Below are 21,192 nucleotides of genomic sequence, written 5' to 3'. Positions count from 1 at the left end.
AGTCCACCGAGGTGTGCCATAATAGCTTACATAACTTTTTTCACTAATTGACTATACCAAAATATTTATGGTCTATGCGAAGAGTGGAAAACAAGAAAGTTAAAAATATTTATGAATGTTCCCAATTACTGTAGTTTCTGTCCCCACCCCAATATCAAATGTGAACAAGTGGAAAAAGTCTCAGTCTTAAGAAAAAAAAAGTTTCAAAACCGTCAGAAAGTAGATTTTGATTTTTTTTTGTTTATGATTTTCTGTTTGGAAAGATTAGAGAGCAAGTCAAACCTCCTGCTTCTTTGCAGGAGGCAGCACTGAGAGAGCACAAAGCCTGATGCAGCGTCTTGTTGGCGAGGGGGGGGGTGGTTTTCTAAGAGAGGGGGTGGGGGGTGGTGGGGGGGGGGTAGCTTCTTAATCGGTGAATCTCTGACAGGCCTTCTTCCAGCGACAGGCCGTGCACCACATCTCTTTTTTCTCCATGCCGTAGACTTTTCGGCATTTCTTGGCCTCTCCTCGGGGTTTCCTAGGGGGAAAATAAATATTAGTGCTTAACTGTACCCTGCTTTTATTATGTATGTGATCTATGGTCAAATTCAATCAATATTCCGCTTGCACAGTGAAAATTGTTTTCTTCTTCAGGAACAATAGTGATGTGTCCTAATTTTGGGTCTACTCACAATAAAACAGCACAAGGCTGTGTACCTGTTTCCCGGCGTTGATTTAGGTGTCGGCGTTATTAAAGCGTGGTTCTTGTTAACAGTGCCATTTGTGTTGGAAGCCGGTTGTCGCTTTTCCCCGATGCACACTGTGCGCACATGAGTCACAGCAGGGCCCTGTCCATGCAAGACAACACATGATTAAAGATAGTCAAGACATTCAGACTATACATCATAAATATGATGGTGTTATTTTGTTTGGGATTGATATGGTCTAGTTGCAAAAACAACATTTGTCCTAAAAAGGGTGACAGGAACATCAGAAGCACATTGAATACTGGCAGTTATGTGCTGACTTTCATTTACCATGACTTTGGATATCAAGAGTTTGCGATGACTAAACAAAGATTTAATTCCCTCCATGCACAAGACTTGATTTCTTACTTTCTTATTCAGTTTGGCATTCATCTTGCATTTCAAAAGAAACGTTTTGCACCTTCTATGTAAAGGCTGACACCGTACATCTACTAGTAAGTCAATTTGATGTTGTCAGGGCAACTGAGTCAAACAGACTGACCAAAAGTGTTTTAAATATGTCGAACGTCTTTTATTGCAGCCTCCAAGGGCATATCAAAATTCATTAATTAGTAAGTTTTGATGAAAGGGAGAAAAATGAAGGACAGCGAGCAGATGGAGACTCTAAAGTTTCTGCAAAAATAAATCAAGTCAAAGGGCGATGATGAAGGTTTCAGGGACGTAAAAACATTACGCTCCCAAAGCTCACTTTTGCCTATAACACAGAACTTATAATTTCCTAGAAAAATGAGATCTAAATTTTGTAGGTTTTGCTTGCTGGTTACTGGCTTTAGTGCAAGGCACCAACCCACTGTTTGTACACCACTTTAACTCTTAATCCTTCACATTTGTGTCATTAGATTTAGAATGCAACACAAAACATAAGCAGCGTTAGTTTAGCCGTACTGTTGAGGGAATATGATGAATATTATTATTAAAAAAATAGATCTAAATACATTCCCTGCATGAACTTAGTGTATAGTATATGGAAACCTTCTTCACTCAATCAACCTGCTGGGGCCTCCCACGCTACTAAGCTGAAGCTGACCTAAGACCTTTTTATCCCACGCTGATCTCTAAAACCGCCTCGGCTCGGTGCAAATCCATCGCCAAATGTGATAACTTTGTTTTGTGGGTCTGAGTATGCACGGGTGAAAACCAGTGTGTCCATGGATCTACCTGGTAGGCATGGTCAGTGCGAATGTGGCAGAGTGTGGATGGAGCCGACTGGCTGAGAAGTGTCGGAGCATGGCTCTGCGTCCCATTCATGTTGATGTGCTCCGAGTGAGGGACGTCGCTGAGCGGCGGCGGGAAGATGGGCGGGGGGCCGGCCGTAGTGGGTGAGGTGGGTGTGAGGCTGGACAAGCCCTCTGTCAGGCTGTCCATGTTAACCTCGATCTCAGAGTAATAGAAGTCTTCCTCTCCATCACTATAGTCCGAGTCACTGTTACGCCTGAAAGGAAGGCACGGGAAAACTCAATACTCGAAAACATTTAAGGGATTCTCAATTTAAAGCAATACAGTAGAGCTTTAGCTTGAAATGATTTGTCCCTTCTACATCCCTTATCTACCAGTCACGTCTTATCATAGATGCATTTTGAGAATAACCCATGGTATGACGTCACAGGTAGGTCAGTTTTCATTTACACTGTCAAGAAATATATTTGTTTGACAATATTGTGTTTGTATTTTAGGATTGTGTACCACAGTAACAAATGGCCCTGACATTTTTAACATGCTCACAATATTTAGATTACAAAGTTTTGAATACAACAGAAAATAGTGTTGAATCAAACATCAGCAAAATGTGTTATTGTCTTGAGACAGAATTTGTAAGATGGTATCAATGGTAATCATTTTTCCTGGTTACGCAGCAACCAGCGTTATTATCATTTTCATCAGAAGGTGGCAGTAGAAGACAGTGTTAAACAAAGGTCATGAGGAAAGCAGGATAATTATTAGTCACGACATCAAGAATATTGTCATTTTTAGTACTGCTTTTTCTTACAATGGTCACGTGGTGCTGGAGCCCATCCCAGCTATTTATGAGCAGTAGGCAGGTTCCACCATGAACTAGTTGCCAGCCAAGTCACATTTCATCGTACAAGCATTCGCAATCACAATGGAGAATCTGGAGAATAAATATATAAAAATATCTAAATCACTGCCTTTCACACTAGTAACCTGAACCTGTGAAGTGATCATTATGCGGCATGTGTAGTAAATTACGTGTTCATGGAGAAGAAATTATGTACAATTTCAGTTAACTGGAGGACTGTAACGAAACAATTAAATGCATTTTTTAAATATATATGTTAATATAAGAACTACACCGCAAAGAGTCTAGAAGAGAACCATGGACAGGATACAAGGATCAAAACGAGTTTAGGAAAATTGCTATTTTTGTAAAAGAAGTGGTGATGACCACAATGAATGTCTGTGGTGTGCTAACTGAAAAATAAAACCACGTAAAAGGACTTCCAAAAGTGTTTCTAGGAAATAATGGTACTCCCTATGTTTCTTCCTTTCCTTTGCACTCTTCAGCAAAGTTGAACAGACCTAGACATAATTTTGTTCTTTCCAGTCAGATAACCATTATAGGAGTTGCATGGGGTTAAAGCTACAATCTTTGGTGGCTGCAAGGTATGTGTTGGGGTAGGTTTTAGATCAGGATGGCCGACTGGGCCAATCACGAGATACTGGAAAATGGCAAAGTCGAGCATAAATAATGTAGGAAAAAGAAGGAATCTGAGCTTTTTCTGATAACAAGAAATATCCCACATACATTTCTTAAGGATGACCAACTCACCCCAGGTGGACGGTGCGAATGTGTCGCTGGATTCCTGAGGAGGTGCTGAGGACCTTTTCGCAGTTCTTCCACAAGCACTTGAACATCACTTTCATGGAGTTCTGGACAACAAAGAGTAGCCAGAAGCTTATTAATAACACATCAAAATCCCTTAAACAGTTGATTTATAGTTACATAGAAGCACTTTTTACAGAGTTTCTGACAGTATAACCATCTTCTCTTGTCTAACTTTGGAATTGTGCGTTACTTATTTAAGCAATTGTAGTTGCTGTTGCTGTATTTCAATTAAAATACTGCTGATGGGTTTAATGGGATTTGCCTGAAAACTGTGCATCATTTCACAGCCGGCATTGTATAATATTGCTGGAAAAATGGCATCCTAATGTTGCTCATCCTGTTATTACTTTGTGCTATGTCCTCAATGTTGGTATACTTTGTTATATTGGCTTGTATTGGAGTAGCTTAAACTAAAAAAAATTCTTGTGCTTTGGACAATGATTTAAATTTGGGACACTACTTAAGCGCAACATGAAAATGACACGGTTCCTTTTAACACTGTTCATTTACGTCATCAGAAATCTTCGGATTGGCTCTTTAGCAGGCGGCAGATGAGATTCCAATGAAAAGATATGATCCATAACGCTGCCAGATTCCTCTGGGCGCCTCTTACTGCCAGCCTCAGCAGAAAGGGCATTCGGGCATGTTGCAAGCTCCCCTACAGAGGACCCCCACTGTTCCCATTAGATACCTATTAGAACAGCCAGATTTTGAAGCAGACTTTAGACATTAAAAGATCAAATAGAACCTATTACCAGCTGATATCCTTGAAAAAAGTCCTGACAATCTATCCTGTGAGTTTGATCGCTATTTTAAAGTGCAGGTGTCAGTGCAGTATGTGCATGATTATAGACAGACAAATGCACTTTTATCAGGACCGCAGTTATCCAATTTTATTAGAACTAAGTGTTCTAAGCCAGCCCGGCGGCTGAGTGGTTAGCATGTCGCCTTCACAGTGGGAGACTTGGGTTCAAATCCAGGTCGCTCCATCTGTGTGAGGTTTGCATGTTCTCCCCGGGCCTGCGTGGGTTATCTCCCAGTACTCGTGTATTAAATGGCTGTTCACTTAAGCCAATGCGATGTATGCATGAGAAACTTATACTCTTTCCTTGATTAATGCATTGAGTTAGTGGCTTGTCCTAAAACCTTTATCGATAAAGTACACAAGTGGCTGGTACCTAATCACATTTGGATGCAGTGCCTCATAAAAATCAGGGGTTTGCATTAGCGACGTTGGAAAATGAGAACGGTTGGCCGTTTAATATCTGGTCATTTCCTCTTTTGAGTATGAAGGGCTGGCAACAGTCCCGTTAGCAGGCAAGGACCTGTACTGGTGCTAAAGGAAGACGAAAGGCGTGTCCTCTTGGTACTTTTCAACAGCCTTTAGAGAATGAAGCGGTGGAGACGAGAGAATGAGGAAGGGGGCGAGGCCAGTTTGTGTGTTGAGTTAACTCCTACAGGGCTCTAATCTGTTACTGGTGCTTGAGTGCTTCTAACAGCACATTGAAACCATACTCATAAAAAGTCAGCGGCATAGCTCCTAAATCCAACAAACGCAAATCACCTGGGAGATTTGACTTGCATTAACGCAGTTGCGGTACGATTAGCGACAGGCATGCTTCACAATCGACTTAACTTGTTGTCAAGAAATGTATAAAAGAGTTATAATTCTAGAGTGAATGCCTTAATAATTTCTTTGTAGCCTGCATGCCTTAATAAAGCATTTCAAATGAAACATTTATTCATGTTTGTCCATTATATCCCTCTTTACTGCTGCTATGCTCCAATGAGATGGAATAGTCTACTCCCACAGATTGCTCAGGATATGTACACTCCTCCGAAACTGCGTTGCCAGAGGAAATATTGAATTTCATTTGGCCACATGCTATTACTTTATGCATAAATCCTTACACGCCTCTGCATCCTGACTATCTTCTTTTATATGCATCATTTAGAACTTCTACTAGTTCTGCTTGTGCTCCACATCTGTGTCCATTCTCTTGCTCATTTTCAAACACAGCCCACTGCTAAAATCTAAAGAGCAATTATGCGTGAAGCTTTTATTTGTTTTACCGGTTGAAAAAGTCAGAAGGAGACCTGTTTTTATTAATTTCGCCTAATGTAAGTCATCCTTGTGCCTGGAATTAAAACTCCCAATACAATTGACAGCGAAACTTATCCTGACCTTCCGTTTCCGAGGTATGGGGTCCTCAAACATGAAATGCGTGATCTCTGCGATGTCCTCGGTGACATCATCTCCCTGGGACGAGAGGAGGAAACCCTTGTTGGTGTCGTTGGACAGAGGTGGGGATGGCGTGGAGGGCACCGATTGGTCGCTAGCGTCCCAGCTCCAGTTGCCGCTGGTGGAGCTGCTGTAACTGGCTGACAGCGCTTCCTTCCAAGCCCGAATTGCTGGTTCTGGAACTGCAGCTAAAGCATAAATGAGATGAACATTGCAGATCAAGACAGATACTGTATCTTAAACTTTTATAGATATTGTTGAAGATAATTTAACGCATATAATATACATCCTCCACCAACGATAACTAATATTAGGTGACCAAGGCTTGCTCACCAGAAGAATTAAAAGAATTAAAGCAAAAAATGAGACATGAAAAAATCCATTCTCTATAAATAATGGTATTAGTCAGCAAAGTGCTGATTTTCTTATTAAAATACAATTCTCAGAAGTGAAATCTAAAAGAACATTTTTAACTAGAATTATATCATTAATCAGGTTTCCAACGCATGTGTCATCCTCCATGTTGACTAATTAGAGTAAAGACGCTCATTTAAGTCGAGGTCAAAACCTTAAAAATAAAAAAAAGGAAGAAGAAAGGTAGAAAAAGGGACTTTGACCGTATGAAAGGGTTGTCATGGCAATGGCAAGCCCAGCAAAAGGCATCAATAGTGAGTGGTAAGGTCACGACAGAGTACGGTGAATTACTCAGCGTTTGGTTGGAGAGTTTCAGCTACGAGTACGTCATTTTGCTGAGAAAGAGGAGAATGTGGTGTTACCTGTTGGTGTGGAGGACGGGCAGAGCACCAGCGGCGACGTGGACAACGATGTCAGGACGGCAGCGGCCATCACTTCCTTATCAGCATGGCCTGAGTGCTTCCTGCGCAACACATACATGAAGGGCAACCACGTTAAAACGTTTTTGATAGGATGGTTTATTACACTTACGGAGGCTGTCTCCAATTCCATAGACCAGTGCTTCCCAATTATTTTCTGTTGCGACCACTAACGAAGAATCAAATGTTTCAGCCCCCCACCCCAACCAAAAATAGTATTTTTCAGGACAGCTCTGCAAAAATCCCAGAGAAAATTCTGACAGTGAGCCTGCTATTGCTATCCACCGATTGAATGGGCAATGGCACTTTATTCTAGTCTGGCAAAAGTATACTTATTGAGTCACTAGCTTCCACTATTTGAGAAGCACTTCCATGGACCAAAGAAAAAGAGTTTGAAACAAATAGCTCAAGGACAGAAAAGTGATACAAAATTACAAGAGATATTCCAACTGGTCCCCAAACAAAGGCTCACTTAGTTACATGATGAAAAGTCAACCCATCACTTTCATTTTGACTGCCTATTGGGCAAAACATAACAACAAACTGAACGCAATCTCAATTTTACACATGGTCATGCAATTGCTCCACCACAGATATTTTGTACTTTTTCCACAATCACACAAAACTCCTTTGTGAACTTTTCAACCCATTTCCTGTTGTCCTCAAAAGAAAATGTAGATAAGAGAAATGCAGTACAAAGTATTCATAAAAACACATGCACTGGTATGTGTTTGTGTCATCTTGTGTAGAGAGAGAGACAATTATTTTTCAATTAGGGCTGAATGGCATCAATACTACGTACACCGACCGCATGTATGCTGCTTAAACAACCTTAAGTCTGAACAAAGACTGCCACAAGACAGAAAGAACACAACACACCAAAATCTCCACATGTTCTGCAGCTTTAAGAGATGCACGTCCCGCCCACGGACCGCGCCGCTCTTCACAACCAGAGTAAACTGGTTTGAGGCATTCTGTCAGCCAAGCCCAAAGTCCTGGCCCAGATTCACTACGAGTCTGTGCAAACACACAAAAACTTCAGTACGCACTCCTCACACACAAGCACGCGCTGTAAATCAAGCGAGCATACGTGCACATTTCAGCGCACTTCTGGTGGGACTTGTCTCTGTCTCTTAAAGTTTCTTAAAGTGTCATGGCATCTGTTGATGTAAATACATTATACATATACGCTGCTGCGTATGAATGAATAACACCCAAAAGAGTAGAGAGTGGTCCCCGTGCCACATGTACATATTCACTCACTACAGAGGCAGAAAAAACACGTCTGGACATGAGATAAAGAGATAACAAGATTAGTCGTGTCCCGTTTCAGTGGTTGGCCTTGTTCTCACTACCAAACAGGGTCAAAAGAGGACACGCTTTTGATTTATATGCCTGTTTATTTTTTGGGGGTATTTTCCAAAATCTTGTTTACAACATGAAGAACATGTTGACATATTGAGTCGGGAATGTAACAGCCTGCACCTTCTATCCTTCAAAATGTATATCAAGACCTTGAGTTGCTTCTCAAAGTCTTGTTTGAACTGCAGCTGGCAAGGAAAAGTTGTGTACTAATACTAGTGACTCGGTGTACGTACTGTATTTCAGTGAAGGAGAGTAGCGAAAACGCATGCACACTTAAATCATTTCATGGTCATTCAAACATCTCTAAATACCTCGCACACACATTTACCCCAAACACCCTCAATTTCCTGACATTGAGTTTCCCTCGCTTCAGTATAATACCATCATAGAAGAGCTTTGCAGCCAATTAACCAACTTGAATCATTTTTATAAATATATATTTATACAGAATTGGATAGGGTTAAGAAATCGGCTCGAACATTGTGACCACCACTTTCCAATTGGATGACAAACTGAATTATTGACTTTCCAAATTAAAACGTGATGAATGAGGAGATTTCTGCAGAGCAATCTCGCTCTAAATCTGTCTGTTTCTTATTATGAGAGGATGAGGAAGCTTTATTTTGGACCAGGGTACATTTTTATTTAGCATCCCAAAAAAAGCAGTCAACAAAGTTGCACAGTGTGCACTGTACATCTGCAGTTAAATTTAGAGCTCAGGGTGTTTATAGAGGGAAGCAGAATTTATGGTATGTATTACACATGATGAAATGACTACATTAAATTCACTATACTACCATACATTTCCTGCAAATAAACCTACTGTGTGGTTTAAAGTGCTGCGGTAAAGCTGTCAATTTTATAAGCCATGTTTCATGTGCGAGGCCCCGCTTAATTGTGATTCCGCATGTATGTTTGTCATTTCAAACATTGGTTGCTAATGGTGACTTTTCAATCTTTGTCATTTCACTGTTCAATCTGCCTCCACATATGCCCATGCTATATCTAACATTAAATTGATTTTTGTTTAGTGAATGTGTTAAGTTTTCTTTTTTTAAATGGTATCGGAATTAAGTAATAATAGCTAGGTTTTAGTAAGTCTCTGTAGCTTTGATGAACTCACTGTCTCTCTCAAAAGAGACACTGTAAATGGTTCTCTGATGTCTCTGTATTGGTGTTTAGTATCCCTGTCACTACTGTCAGGCAATACAGAAAGACTTAGCTGTTGTTGGGGAGAAGACATGCCCTTTGCTCTATATTTAACATCACTTCTCTACTCATGTTACCAGCCTTGTAGAAATCCCTGGGATATGCTGGATTTATGGCTCATTGTTTAAACCCACTTAATTTTATATTTAGGCCAACTGTGATACAATTGGTGTGCAGCCCTCATTATTATAACATTCCTCCTAAAGTAAAAAAACATCTATCATTAACTCTATGTTCATCCTTCTAACTAATGTTGGTAAGTTAATATTGTGAGGTCTTTTTATTACAGGTACACTGCCAACTGTTAGTCCGTCATGCATACTACAGTTTATTAGTCACCATGTACTCAGGGATCATTTTCATGTTGCTGTACACAAACACATCTAAGCACAACAAAAATAGAGCTTTAATGTTTCCAGTCATTAATGTTTCCCTCAGAATAATATGTATGTCATCAACATCATTCGAGCACAATTACAAGTAACAAAGTACAATGTGGAGGAAGAGTGGAGGAATCTTGAGCTACAAAACCACAAAAGCTCTGTTTGCTTGTGTTGTGTTCCCCTTTTCCTCTTTTTTCAGCCTTCTTAAGTCTTGCAAAGGCACCAATATGGCTGTTTAAATGTAAGAACATAAATTCAGCAAGTCAGTGTGTGTCCTTGGCTGAAGCAATTCAGATAGGGAGTTTAAAAAAAGATAAACATGACTAAGGACAAAAACAAAGCACGAGCTGGTACCATGAAGTTCAGGGGTTAAAATGAGGTAATGTAGTGACAACTGAACCAGGGGGTGTTGATGGCTGACAGCTGCCCTGCCCCCAACACATACACAACCTCTATTAATAGCACACTTCTCTCTGTTCCCTTCTTACTGCTTCAGCGCCACTATATTACGTAATCTTTTGCGTCCTCCGTATACCTCTCCCTTTCATGCTCTTTAAATGGACACGTGGTCATGACAGAAGAGCACCCCTTCCCTCCATTCAACTCAGTTCACCTCCCAGTTCATTACTGGTCCTCTGACCTGTCAGGTTTTCGAATAATCCCATTTCCTTGTATCGCCCCTAGTGGAAAATCAGGTGGTTTTGTAGAGGCATACGCGTGCCATTCATTTGCAAATTTATGAAACCTTCATTGTTGTGTAGTCCAAACACAGGTTGGCCCTTATGCAAGTCTCTTGTCTGCAAGCGCCCTGGAGAGGGACAGTCTATTGCAGGCAGAGTCTTTTTAATGCACGCTGTCGAGGGTAATGACTATTCATTCCAAGGATAAAAAGGCGGCTTTTTTGCTCTCTCAAACCCAATCTGCGCCTTGGGGCATTGCACAAACAACGGGCGGCTTTGTTGAAGTACAATAATAGAAGGTTAGTCGTGGAAAAGGCATGGTTTCCTAGTTAGTGTGTGCACTATCTGAATTGTTTGTGATGATCTACATGACTAATACATGCACCAAGTTGTTAGACATGCTCAGGACTTCTATGAGAAGATGCTGGCTTAGAAAGGTTTCTGGAATTTCAGCATGTATTTTTGTGTGACAACTTTAGGTAAGACTGACACTGCTCATCTCTCAAATCTGTATCTTGCATATCTGGGGGTAAGAAGGCAGAATTGAACTTAGGAGTCATGTTCAAGTCGTTAAGTAAGCCTGTTGAATAATACACTAGAGACAAACCAAAGCAAGCCTGAGGTTGTCATGGGGAATTTATTTTTAATTATGTATCTTGTAAGTCACCTAACTGGGCAGTGGTTTGTCTCACCTGACTTTGGTGCAAGAATCGTGGGATTGATTTCGGCACAGTGTTGGCCATGATTGTCGTCTTTCTCGGTGTGTGCCCTATGATTGAATGGCGACCAGTTTAGGGTGTAGTCCACCTTTCCCCCAATGTTAAATGGTGTAAACTCAGACAAAATGTGACCCTCACCAGGATAAGTTGGTGAAGATGGATGAATGATTAAGTGCATCTTGTACACAGGATGAACCATAAAATGTTCCATAATCATCAGGGGATATGAAAAAAATACATTACAAAACTCTAGCTTGAATTTCTCTGTCACATTCTTATGAATCCCCCTACATTTATGGGTAAGCAGATAGATCTGAAATGTGGAATCATGCTGTTAAATTAGCACTCTAAGTAGGTGCAAGCAAGGAAAGATATTTCACAACTTTGTTATGAATTTCACAAGCCAGAATAGACAGATCGGAACCAAAGTGAATCATAAAACAAAGTTGCTGCCATTTTTAAGAGCTAAAATGGCACACAGCCCCAAACACAGTGCTTCATAATCTTCAAAACTTTTGTTACTCCTCATTCTTCCCACTTGCTCTCCTGCTTGTGGTTGAGGTTTGCCCTGTTGCAATTCCCAAGAGAGAGCAGGCCTTTCCTGATCTATGTGAATGCAAACCAGACCTCCAAAACCACTCAAGCCAAATCTGATGAATGCCAACCAGACAGACAAAGAATTTGGATCCCTTTTTTTTGTGAAGAGAATGTGAGCGAAGCTCAAAAAGAAAAGCTAGAAAAAGAGGGGAAAAAAGCAGCAGACTTTTACTTACTGGCAGAGTGAATCACAAGTTCGACAAGATAACATCTGACCAAATGCAGTTCATGAACTTTTATTTTTTGGTGTTTGAATAGAAATATTTTATGTAATATTTTATACACAGCAATAGCACATTTGTCTGGTGGTTGGGTTGACTGGATGGAAAGAAGGCCAGGTCGCTCCATATCATGATTTCATTTCATACATTTTAATTATCCCTCTCAGTCTTTCTGTATCATTTCATGCAGATCCTCTCCATTATAAAATAGGATTCCCATGCCCAAATGGAATGCTCTGCATTGTTATTCACACTTAAATGTTTATATAATAGAGGTATTAAAATGCACTACTGGGCTGAGAAAATGTGTCATAACATAAATACAGAACATAAAAAAGGAGAATCTGGATAAGTATCAACAAAATTACACGTAAGAGAAAATATTTACTAATAGTTACAGCTACAATTGGCTGTGTTGATTTGTGAGCTACAACTACTACATAATATTTTCTAACTTTCCTCAATCACGACTCTAGCCTCAGTCAATAGTGCATGCTGTTAAAACAACAATGTTAAACCATGTTAAAAAAAATACACTAATATACAGTTGGCTGATCGCCAACCGCCCACATTACAAGGTTTTCGCAAAATAAGCCTCTTAATTTGTGCAAACAGCCATTAACTTAAAAAATGGCAAACCTTTTGTATTTTTTTTTAAGCCACGAGGGAGACCTGCATACATCCATAAGCTTACTAGACTTGCATATATAGGCGCATGTGAATTTGCACGCACGCCTAGGCGGCTCATCTTCCCTCCACGTATTGAAAAGAATTAGGAAAAGCTATGTTCACTTTAAAAATGTACGTAAAAGTAAAAGACAAAGTGGAGGGGATCATCTAAATGAGGCTAAATGGGTTTGCGTTCTGCTGCTGACATCATTTTCTCCGCACATTTTCAACATATATGTGAGTGGGGTCAAATCTGATTTTAAAAAATGTGAAAACCAGCCATGAATCACTACAGTCATTTTTTTCCCTGTGGATTTCTTTCATGGCTTAACTTTCTGTGCAGATCTATCAAAATTAGAGTCAATTATGACAAATTAGTTAATTATGAGCCAATCAATTATCTTTAATTATTTAGCATTAATCTATTGAAAAGGGACTTCAAAATTAATGGAAAATTCAGAAATCTAAAAAAATTCAAATATTATTGTTTTTACTAAAGAAATATGGAGAAGACCAGGGTTGCAAAATACAAGCCTCCTGAATCATGGTATGCTGTGGTGGCGCATAACTACTGTACACAAAAGACAATAACATTTTGAATATTTGCATCGCTGGATTAAAACCAAGAGTGGGTGGAAGTGGTTCAAGAGAGGGACAATTACCACATTGTGAAAAGTCCTTAGAAAAGCTACATCTCACAAAGGTCTTCAGCACTCGGTTTCTAGCACATTCACTACTTCGAGCATTGCTTAATTTTTACAAATTTCCTTGAAATTTCGAGTTCAGCACTTTGACGACAGGCTAACTTTTGAAGTTACTAGATATATTTTTCGCAGATTTAGAAACACCCAAACAATTAATGACCATCTTATTTTCCTGAGATATCTAGCAGTCAAAGTGAAACTGTTGTGGCTTACTACACGGTAAATTTGTGGTGTATATCGCAAGAAAAAAATGTGACTAGAAGCATTGATCTTTAATGTACAGTCTATAAAGCTCTAAAAATGCATATGCAGTAAAAGGAAGGAGACCGCAGAGCCAACGCTATTGGCTTAAAAGCAAACAAGGGGGTTTTAAAGGACACAAACCCCTCCCCTAAAATGTAGGTCATTCTAGACAGACGAGTCATATATACAAATGTAGAGCGCACACATCACAGGACGTACCGTGTATATCATGCACATGTGCAAAGTGGTACTTGTGTGTGAGACATGACAGTCACGTAAATACTGTACATCCGAGTCAAACATGAGTCAGCATTACAGAGCCAATTCTTGGATGGAATACCCCGTGGGTTGAGGAAAGGAGTGTTCTTAGCATGCTCTTGTTGAATGATGACTCGTTTGCAGAATGACAGACTGATTGTGTCAAAAAACAAATGTGTAGACAGAAAGTGAAAATGACCTGTGTTGCTGCTGAGTGACTAATCTCATTTTCAGGCAACCTACTAGTAATTATCCAGCACACCAGACATTTTGACAGCCTTATTAAATCCCAGCAAAAGGAATACAGCGGTACCTCAATACACAAGCATATCAATTTAAAATGATTAAAAACGCAAGTGTTTTGAGTTGCAAGCATGCTCGAAATAAATAAAAATAAACACGTAAGACAAAGCAATAGTGACTTTACTCTTACTCTGTCCGTTTACTGCAGCAATTTTAAGGCCGAAACGCAGCCATGTAAAAATGAATATACATACATGTTCCATTTAGGCTTTGTTGTGCAAAAGGACAAAACCACACAGCAGCTTGAGCAACAAACTCATGTTGAGTATCTCTCTCTAAATGGATAATTATTGAGATGATGATGATGAAATATATTGATTTCCTTTTGAGTAGGATGCACTGTTGTCTGAATGACACTTGCATTGTTCAGAAAGCTCCATCTACATTGGATTTGAGAGGGATTTAACAAGCTTGGCCTGCAAACAAAGCAGAAGGACGCGCACGTCTAAGAGAAATAGGGCAAAGGACATATGGAACAGACAAAAGGCATAGCACAAAGAAAAGGTTTTTTAAACCACAGCCAAGAAAGAGATCTTTTGCATGACTAGGTTAAATTACGATCTTTGATGTCATGTTTACACCTTACAAATACCCTTTTGAAAATATTATGAACTGTACCTTTATGTAAAAGAAATAAATCAAAATGATTCTTTGAGAAGAATAATACTCGCAAAGAAAATATGGAAAAAAATGTTAGGAGCCCGGAGAAAGAAAAGCAGGGAATACATTAGTATATAAAGCAATGCTACTGAGGCAAAAGGAGTATTACATAAGTGTGGGTGAGATGGTTTCCTTCTTTCAGTATCGTTTTTTTCCTTCTGCCATGGGCCCAAAAACTCCAACTTTGAGGCGAGTTTAAGTGTGACGTGTAATCGATGCATATTTTGTTAGAATTCACACAGTTTGCAGAAACATTCCTTCCCCCTCCTACTCTTCTTCTCACGTATCAAATTGATTTCTCCTCCACAAAGTGATGCGGCAGATGATAAACGACTCATCCCCACGTTGCGCTATTGCATTACCATAAGTAGGAGGCCTGCACGAATGACTCCAGCCTGACGATTTTAAACTGACCATTTAAAAATGCAGCATAGTTTTAAAAATGGTTGCCATTCTGTTCATGATTGGTCAAAATCAAATGATAGTTGCATGAGATTTTCCCTATCCAAATGTCAGCTCAATCAAAGGTTGTCATTACTTGAAAAACATGGAAAAGCAGTCATAATTCGTGAATACCATCGTCAGCAGTTATGAATTGTCGGTGTAGCACATGAGACTAATTCTAAGGCTGACCAGCTGGACATGCCAGATACCTATTTGTGTCCCCATTTGACCATCCCCTCGACTCATTAAGAATGACCTTTTGACCCTGCCTGGGTGAATGGAGGCTTTAACCCCTTCCCGTCTGGACAAGAGACAGAACACCCATCTGTAGAAGTCTTATTTAGAATTACAGTGTTTGAATTGTTGTAGTCACAAATGTATGTACATTCATTTTATATATATACATAAAGATGTCATATTTTCTTTTCTTTGTAACTATATGTATTCTATGTGAAAGGCTGGTCTGCTGAAACGCGTGTCGATGGGTGTGGGTTCGGCATCCAAGATAAGTGTGGGGGTGGGTAGAGGTTCCTCTGACTCTGACCTAGAGCAACAGGCTGTAATATCTCCTTTATGGAAAGAATGGTGGATATGGGGTATTCAAAAGAGGAGGACGAAGGGGGTTGAGCCGTGTCAAGCTCCAGCCAGCCTGGCTCAAAACCCTCACGGTAATCCTCGCTTATATCTATCACTCACGCCTCACTGTCATTTCTGCTTGCCCTATACTTGTGTTTATGCCAAGTCAGCCATTTCTATGCTTCTATGCACTGTGCTTTGGTGACAGTGTACCTGAGCAAAGACAGATAAGACAGAGAAGCATTTAAACACAAAACAAACTGCCCATCCCAAGCTTCATTTTGCCTGATTCCTCTTTTCTTCACAGAAAACTGTGCTTTGTTTCTTTATCGCAGAGCTGGTGCCCACACGCTTAAGTTTGACATTGACAGGCTGTGCCTTATGGTGAGTGACTGAAACTCTAATTGGAGACAGCAGAATAGGGAAGAGGCATAGAAACACGAGTGACAAGACAGGTGGGAGTGAAAGTCATTTGCCAGGATGCATTTCTGTGCAAATTCAATGTAAACTTGCAGAGAATTCCACAATTGCAAATATGGACGTTTTCCCTTTCACACTTATGCGCACACGAAGAATTTGCTGAGCAAGATCAACCTGAAAGACTGTTTCCTTATGTCATCCACTCATTCATCACGAGTGGAAGTTTTTGTAGTTGTTTTTATTTTTTCCATTTAGAATTTTCCTATCTTTGAAAGTTTAAGCAGAACAAATATTATATTCTATTGTGGTGGATGTAAAGCTCGATTAATGAATGACTACACTGGTTCCTCCTCCTACTTACTCTCAGGATCCATGCCTTGGCATGTCCAAGAAACAGTGGCCTACTTTGCAGCATTTGCAAGCTGACAGGACATGGAGTGAACTATGCAAAGGCATATAATTGAACGCTTGGAAAACAGCTAAGCAGATATAAGAGCAGCCATTGTAAAAGGTTAGCTGCAGCTTTCATGTTAAGTGTCTTTAAACAACTCTAATCCTAAAACACAATGGTTGAATCACTTGCGCATACAAATACAATAAATGCATGTTTTGTTGACATGATCCAAACAGCTCATCTGTAATGAGTCACACCCAAATACACATTCACGCATACATGCACACACACCGTATTGGTACTGTATTTGAAAAACTACATAGAGAGGGGTGAAGTACGAGTTTCGATTTTGCCCATTGAATTGAATGAAAATGCCATGTCCACTGAAATTCAGTACAATACTTTGGTGAAGAATAAAAATAAAGACTATCACAGTGATTCACTAAACTGAAATAAAATTACTGTAGTTGTTATGATAGAGAATAAAGAATAAATTATTGTGACTGTTCTTCAAATATCTGTCAACATTTGTTTATGTTCAAATATCTCTTCTTTTAAAGTATACAACACTGTGAATATCAACGGTATTCACTTACCCATCAAAATTAATGTTACCTGTAGGCTAGGGTAAGGCAAATTCATGTTTTTTTTAACACTCAACTTGTAATCTTCAACTGGCAGAAGCAATAAACAGTTTGGAGTCTTGTTTTAAGAACTGTTCATAATCTGTGAAATTACTGCTTTTTGTAAAGTGAATTGAATTCACTACCAAAACATTGATAAAAACAGCTTGTACACGGCAACAGCTGTGCCACTGCAATAAACATAATAATTGAAACTTATTTAAACTTAAAAGAAAATCATTTCAACACTAAAATGTAACTAGTCGAAGGAAGGCACCACAAAGGTAAGAAAGGGTATTTATATGGTGACTGCTTCTCTCCCAGTACAAAAGTAAGCAAACTAGGGTTTGTGCTCCAGGTAAATGGGGCAACCAAAGCAACCTCACTGTTACGCAACCACATTGAGCGGCTGTGTCGCGTTTGTCTACCCACAACTGTGAAACGAACACAAAACTCTCACCAAATGCTTTAAATCTAATGAAAATCAGAAAGCCTGGGCATGAATATGCACGGAGGTTAGCAGGCTAAAAAAAACATGTCAAGACTTGCCACGCTCACAAGAGAAGAAGCACATGACGTTTTTTGGATGAAGGAGAGGAACAACGCCGTACACCGCACCCTCTATCAAGGCTGTCATAATTTACAAATACATGTAAAACCACTGAGCCATAGTAAATGCTTTGCCATCACACAGAACAGAATCTTCACTTTTTTAAGAAAGCCACAAGATTTTTTTCGGTTAATTTTTAAAAACTATTTTAAAGAGAAACCAAACTAGGAACGATAGGGCAAAAAAAGAAGGAGTGCTTAGGCTCAGCCTGTAGCCTCTCCCAGTACGCTTCACTGTTACATAATCACTTATCAGCACACACGGCTTGTTTATTGCTTGTTTTGTGCAAAACTCTGCGCGCATGGGAGCTGAGCATAGGGTAAATTATGCTGGAAACAAAAGTACAAACATTAGCGTGCATGTTTATTTAAATATTTTTAAACATATTAGCCACAAAAAATAAGAACAATGCAAAGCCTGTTTGCTATTTGCTAAGCATGACCGCAACCCTTGTAGGCCCGGTCTTTATATTTCAGCAACGTATGGTTTATTGCCTTGTTTTGGTAAATGTAATGGTTTGAACAAAAATTATTTTGTTAATTTGACACTTGTTTATATGGTGTGTAAACAGTGTACATGAAAGACAAAAAGCTCATTGCATATGGTGTCCCAATGTTTTTCAAAGATGTGATAGGTATCTACCTGTTTCTGGGGACAGGGATATGAGAGGAAGGAAGCGGCTGTCTTTCTGTCTGGGTTACATTCTGTCCTTGTGCCGGCATGAAGCTGATGGGGACTACCACCTGTCTCTCTTGATTCCTGATGTCCAAGTGTATGTAGCTGCCTGGTGTTTGCCCATTTGTGCCCGGGCTGTGGGTGGGACTGTTCCTCTTCAGGCTTGCAGTGCAACCAGTGTCTCTGTGTTCGCCAAGGCCAGTCTAGGAAATGTAGAGATTAAAATCAGGCTAATATTTCACTTTGAAGCCATGAGCGCGAGGTATGCTGGGTTTCACTACGCTAACTCTTGTCTCAATTCAATTAGATATACTTTAGACTGAAGAAGTCAGAATGTTCGGGATTGGGCAGGGGTGTCAAATCAATTTTCTGGCACAGGCCACATTAAGGTCAAAAAATTAAACTGCCAGATGATAAAGACCTTAAAAAAGTAACGTGGCATATATCGCAGATCTACATTTGCATCAAAACAGAATTAAATGACACTGTAATGACTCAAAATCAAATAAAGGAAAAATTTAAATTGAAATGTTCTTAACAATAACCCGGACTAGTGTTCTATGTAATTTCTGCATGAGCCTTTTGTGCCGTTTCATGATTGTAAACAAGTGATCTGGAACAGATCCCAGTTGACTTTGAGCAAGAGGCGTGGTGCACTTGGATGGAGGATGTCAACCAATTACAGAGTACTTAAGAAAACAATCATTGACACTGAAATTAATAAAATCATTGCAGGTGCATGGATTAGTCGTAAGGTATAAATTAGTAAATAGTTCCAATTTGAAAAGAATTTCATATTCATGCTGGCTTTACCCAGTACTTGAGTATACTGAATAGTGAACACTTGAGCTCAGTCCTTTTTGTTCAGTTTAGTTTTTCATTTTAGAAAAGGTAGTCATGACCAAGATGATTTGAACAGTTTACACACAGGGTGATGAAATACAAAGCAATATCAGGGAGGAGGATTGAAAACTTTGTTAAGTTACCATGAGGAACTCAAGTCGTGCATTCGAGTGGTTTGCATTTGTGCAAGAGGCCAACTGGTGTTTTTTAGTCCTTTTGCAAAGCTCCGCCCTCAAGTATGGAGGGGGAGGGGCATCACTTCGGTACCCCCTTTCCGGTGAACTTTGCAAACACACGAGCTCAAACTTAATCGCAAATCCGGTGTAAAAACTTGATTAAGACATGTTTAATTCACGATCACGCCGTATACGCCAAAGTCAGACAGTGGAAATGCATTGCGTTTAAGGCGTAAAACTTGTCACTGGTATAAGCACCGCGACAGGCCTACACTTTTTTTTTTTAAACTGAAGAAAAAACGCTTATCGGTGGATAGAGGTTTAAATATCGACATTACGATACTTACTTTCCCCCCTTCGTGCAAGATTCGGCCGTTCCCTTTAGAAGGGGCGTTCTCCGTGGTCGCCGCCGGCCGACCGTCGAGCACACATTGGAAGAGTACGGTCCCGGTGGTGGTCGCCCCTACCCGCAAGCTGCCGCCGCCGTCGCTTTTCTCCTGCCGGCTGTCGCGGAGCACGGAGCGGGTCGCCCCGCAGCCAAAGTCCGCACCGGCTAACCGCGATCCCAGCAGCGGCTTGTCCAAAATAGATCTCAAATCCATTTTACGACCGAGGAAGTGGAGACTAAAAGAAACCCCGTTTTCTATAGATCTTAGTGCAAAATTCTCTAGTGAGATACATTTATCGGGATTGTCGCCACAAGATAGTTACTATATTTTACTTCTGAGTCTAGATGAACGTGTAGCCTATGGCCGACGCTAGGCTACCCGGCCGGGATATCCAAGCCGCCCGGTCCGGAAAATAGAAAAGATTGTTTTGCCTCTTTCCTCCAAAAGAATGCCACGCCCCCTGTGCTTGATTCCCATTGGTCCCGCTCGTACATAAACATCACACTCTGGCACGCGTCCAAAGCAACTTGGATGTTGATTGGTCAATATCTCAGAGTCAGTCATTTGTTTTTGTAATCTCATTGGTTTAGAAAGGGGAGTTGGGCGTGTCCTACAGTTAACCGGCCGGTGTCTGTCGATGTCGACACATTTACTGTCTCAGGGCGAGCGAAAAAAAAGTAAAAAGAGACAACCTGCGAACTTAACTGTATTGCTCAGATTTCATATTATTGCTCATAATGGATCGTTGGAACCAAACAGCTCACCAGGGGTTCATATCCAGGTCACGTTCACTTGTGTGGAGTTTGCATGTTCTCCCCAGGCCTGTGTGGGTTTCCTCCGGGTACTCCGGTTTCCTCCCACATTCCAAAAACATGCATGGTTATATCTGATTGGACACTCTAAATTGCCCCTAGGTATGTGTGTGAGCATGCATGGTTGTTCATCTCCTTTTGCCCTGTGAGTGGCTGTGCTGGGCTCCAGCACCCCCCTCCCCCACAACCCTAATGAGTATAAAGCAGTTCAGAAAATGATATCGGATGAGATGAGATTTTCGGCCCTTGTGGAATTGTTTGGACACCCTGCTCTGAGTAGTGAAATAGCATGGAGAGAAAAAGTCCGTTAAGAGACAGAAGATAATGCATTGGTCAATGAAGGTTAACCTTAAATGGTCTGGAAAAAAAGCATTATTACATATTTAATGAATATACTGAGCTTGCTGTAATACTTTTTTGATAATACAAAGAATAACTTAAGGCAACCACATCTTGCTCTAAGTTCTTTCTTTAATAGCGTGTTGTTTTAATTAGCAGGATCATTGCTGCTTTACCCTTGTTGGTACAAATAAGATATTCCTCAGGCAGAACA

At 40.2% G+C, this 21,192-nt stretch overlaps 1 protein-coding gene across 1 annotated transcript; it reads right to left on the bottom strand.

Annotated features, from left to right (window-relative positions):
* Window positions 1-388: 388 nt before the first annotated feature.
* Window positions 389-20,254, bottom strand: slc2a4rg (SLC2A4 regulator). Its single transcript, XM_077717856.1, has 8 exons — window positions 19,786-20,254; window positions 18,387-18,622; window positions 6,610-6,710; window positions 5,777-6,021; window positions 3,535-3,635; window positions 1,905-2,178; window positions 697-827; window positions 389-517 (listed from the first exon to the last, which is right to left on the bottom strand). The coding sequence occupies exons 1-8, from the start codon at window positions 20,038-20,040 to the stop codon at window positions 406-408; spliced, it is 1,455 nt and encodes a 484-aa protein (XP_077573982.1). The 5' UTR covers window positions 20,041-20,254; the 3' UTR covers window positions 389-405.
* Window positions 20,255-21,192: the final 938 nt, after the last annotated feature.

Source organism: Stigmatopora nigra, chromosome 1 (genome assembly GCF_051989575.1).
Source record: "Stigmatopora nigra isolate UIUO_SnigA chromosome 1, RoL_Snig_1.1, whole genome shotgun sequence".
In the NCBI taxonomy this organism is placed as follows: Eukaryota; Metazoa; Chordata; class Actinopteri; order Syngnathiformes; family Syngnathidae; genus Stigmatopora; species Stigmatopora nigra.
This window is presented reverse-complemented; position numbering and strand designations above follow the sequence as displayed.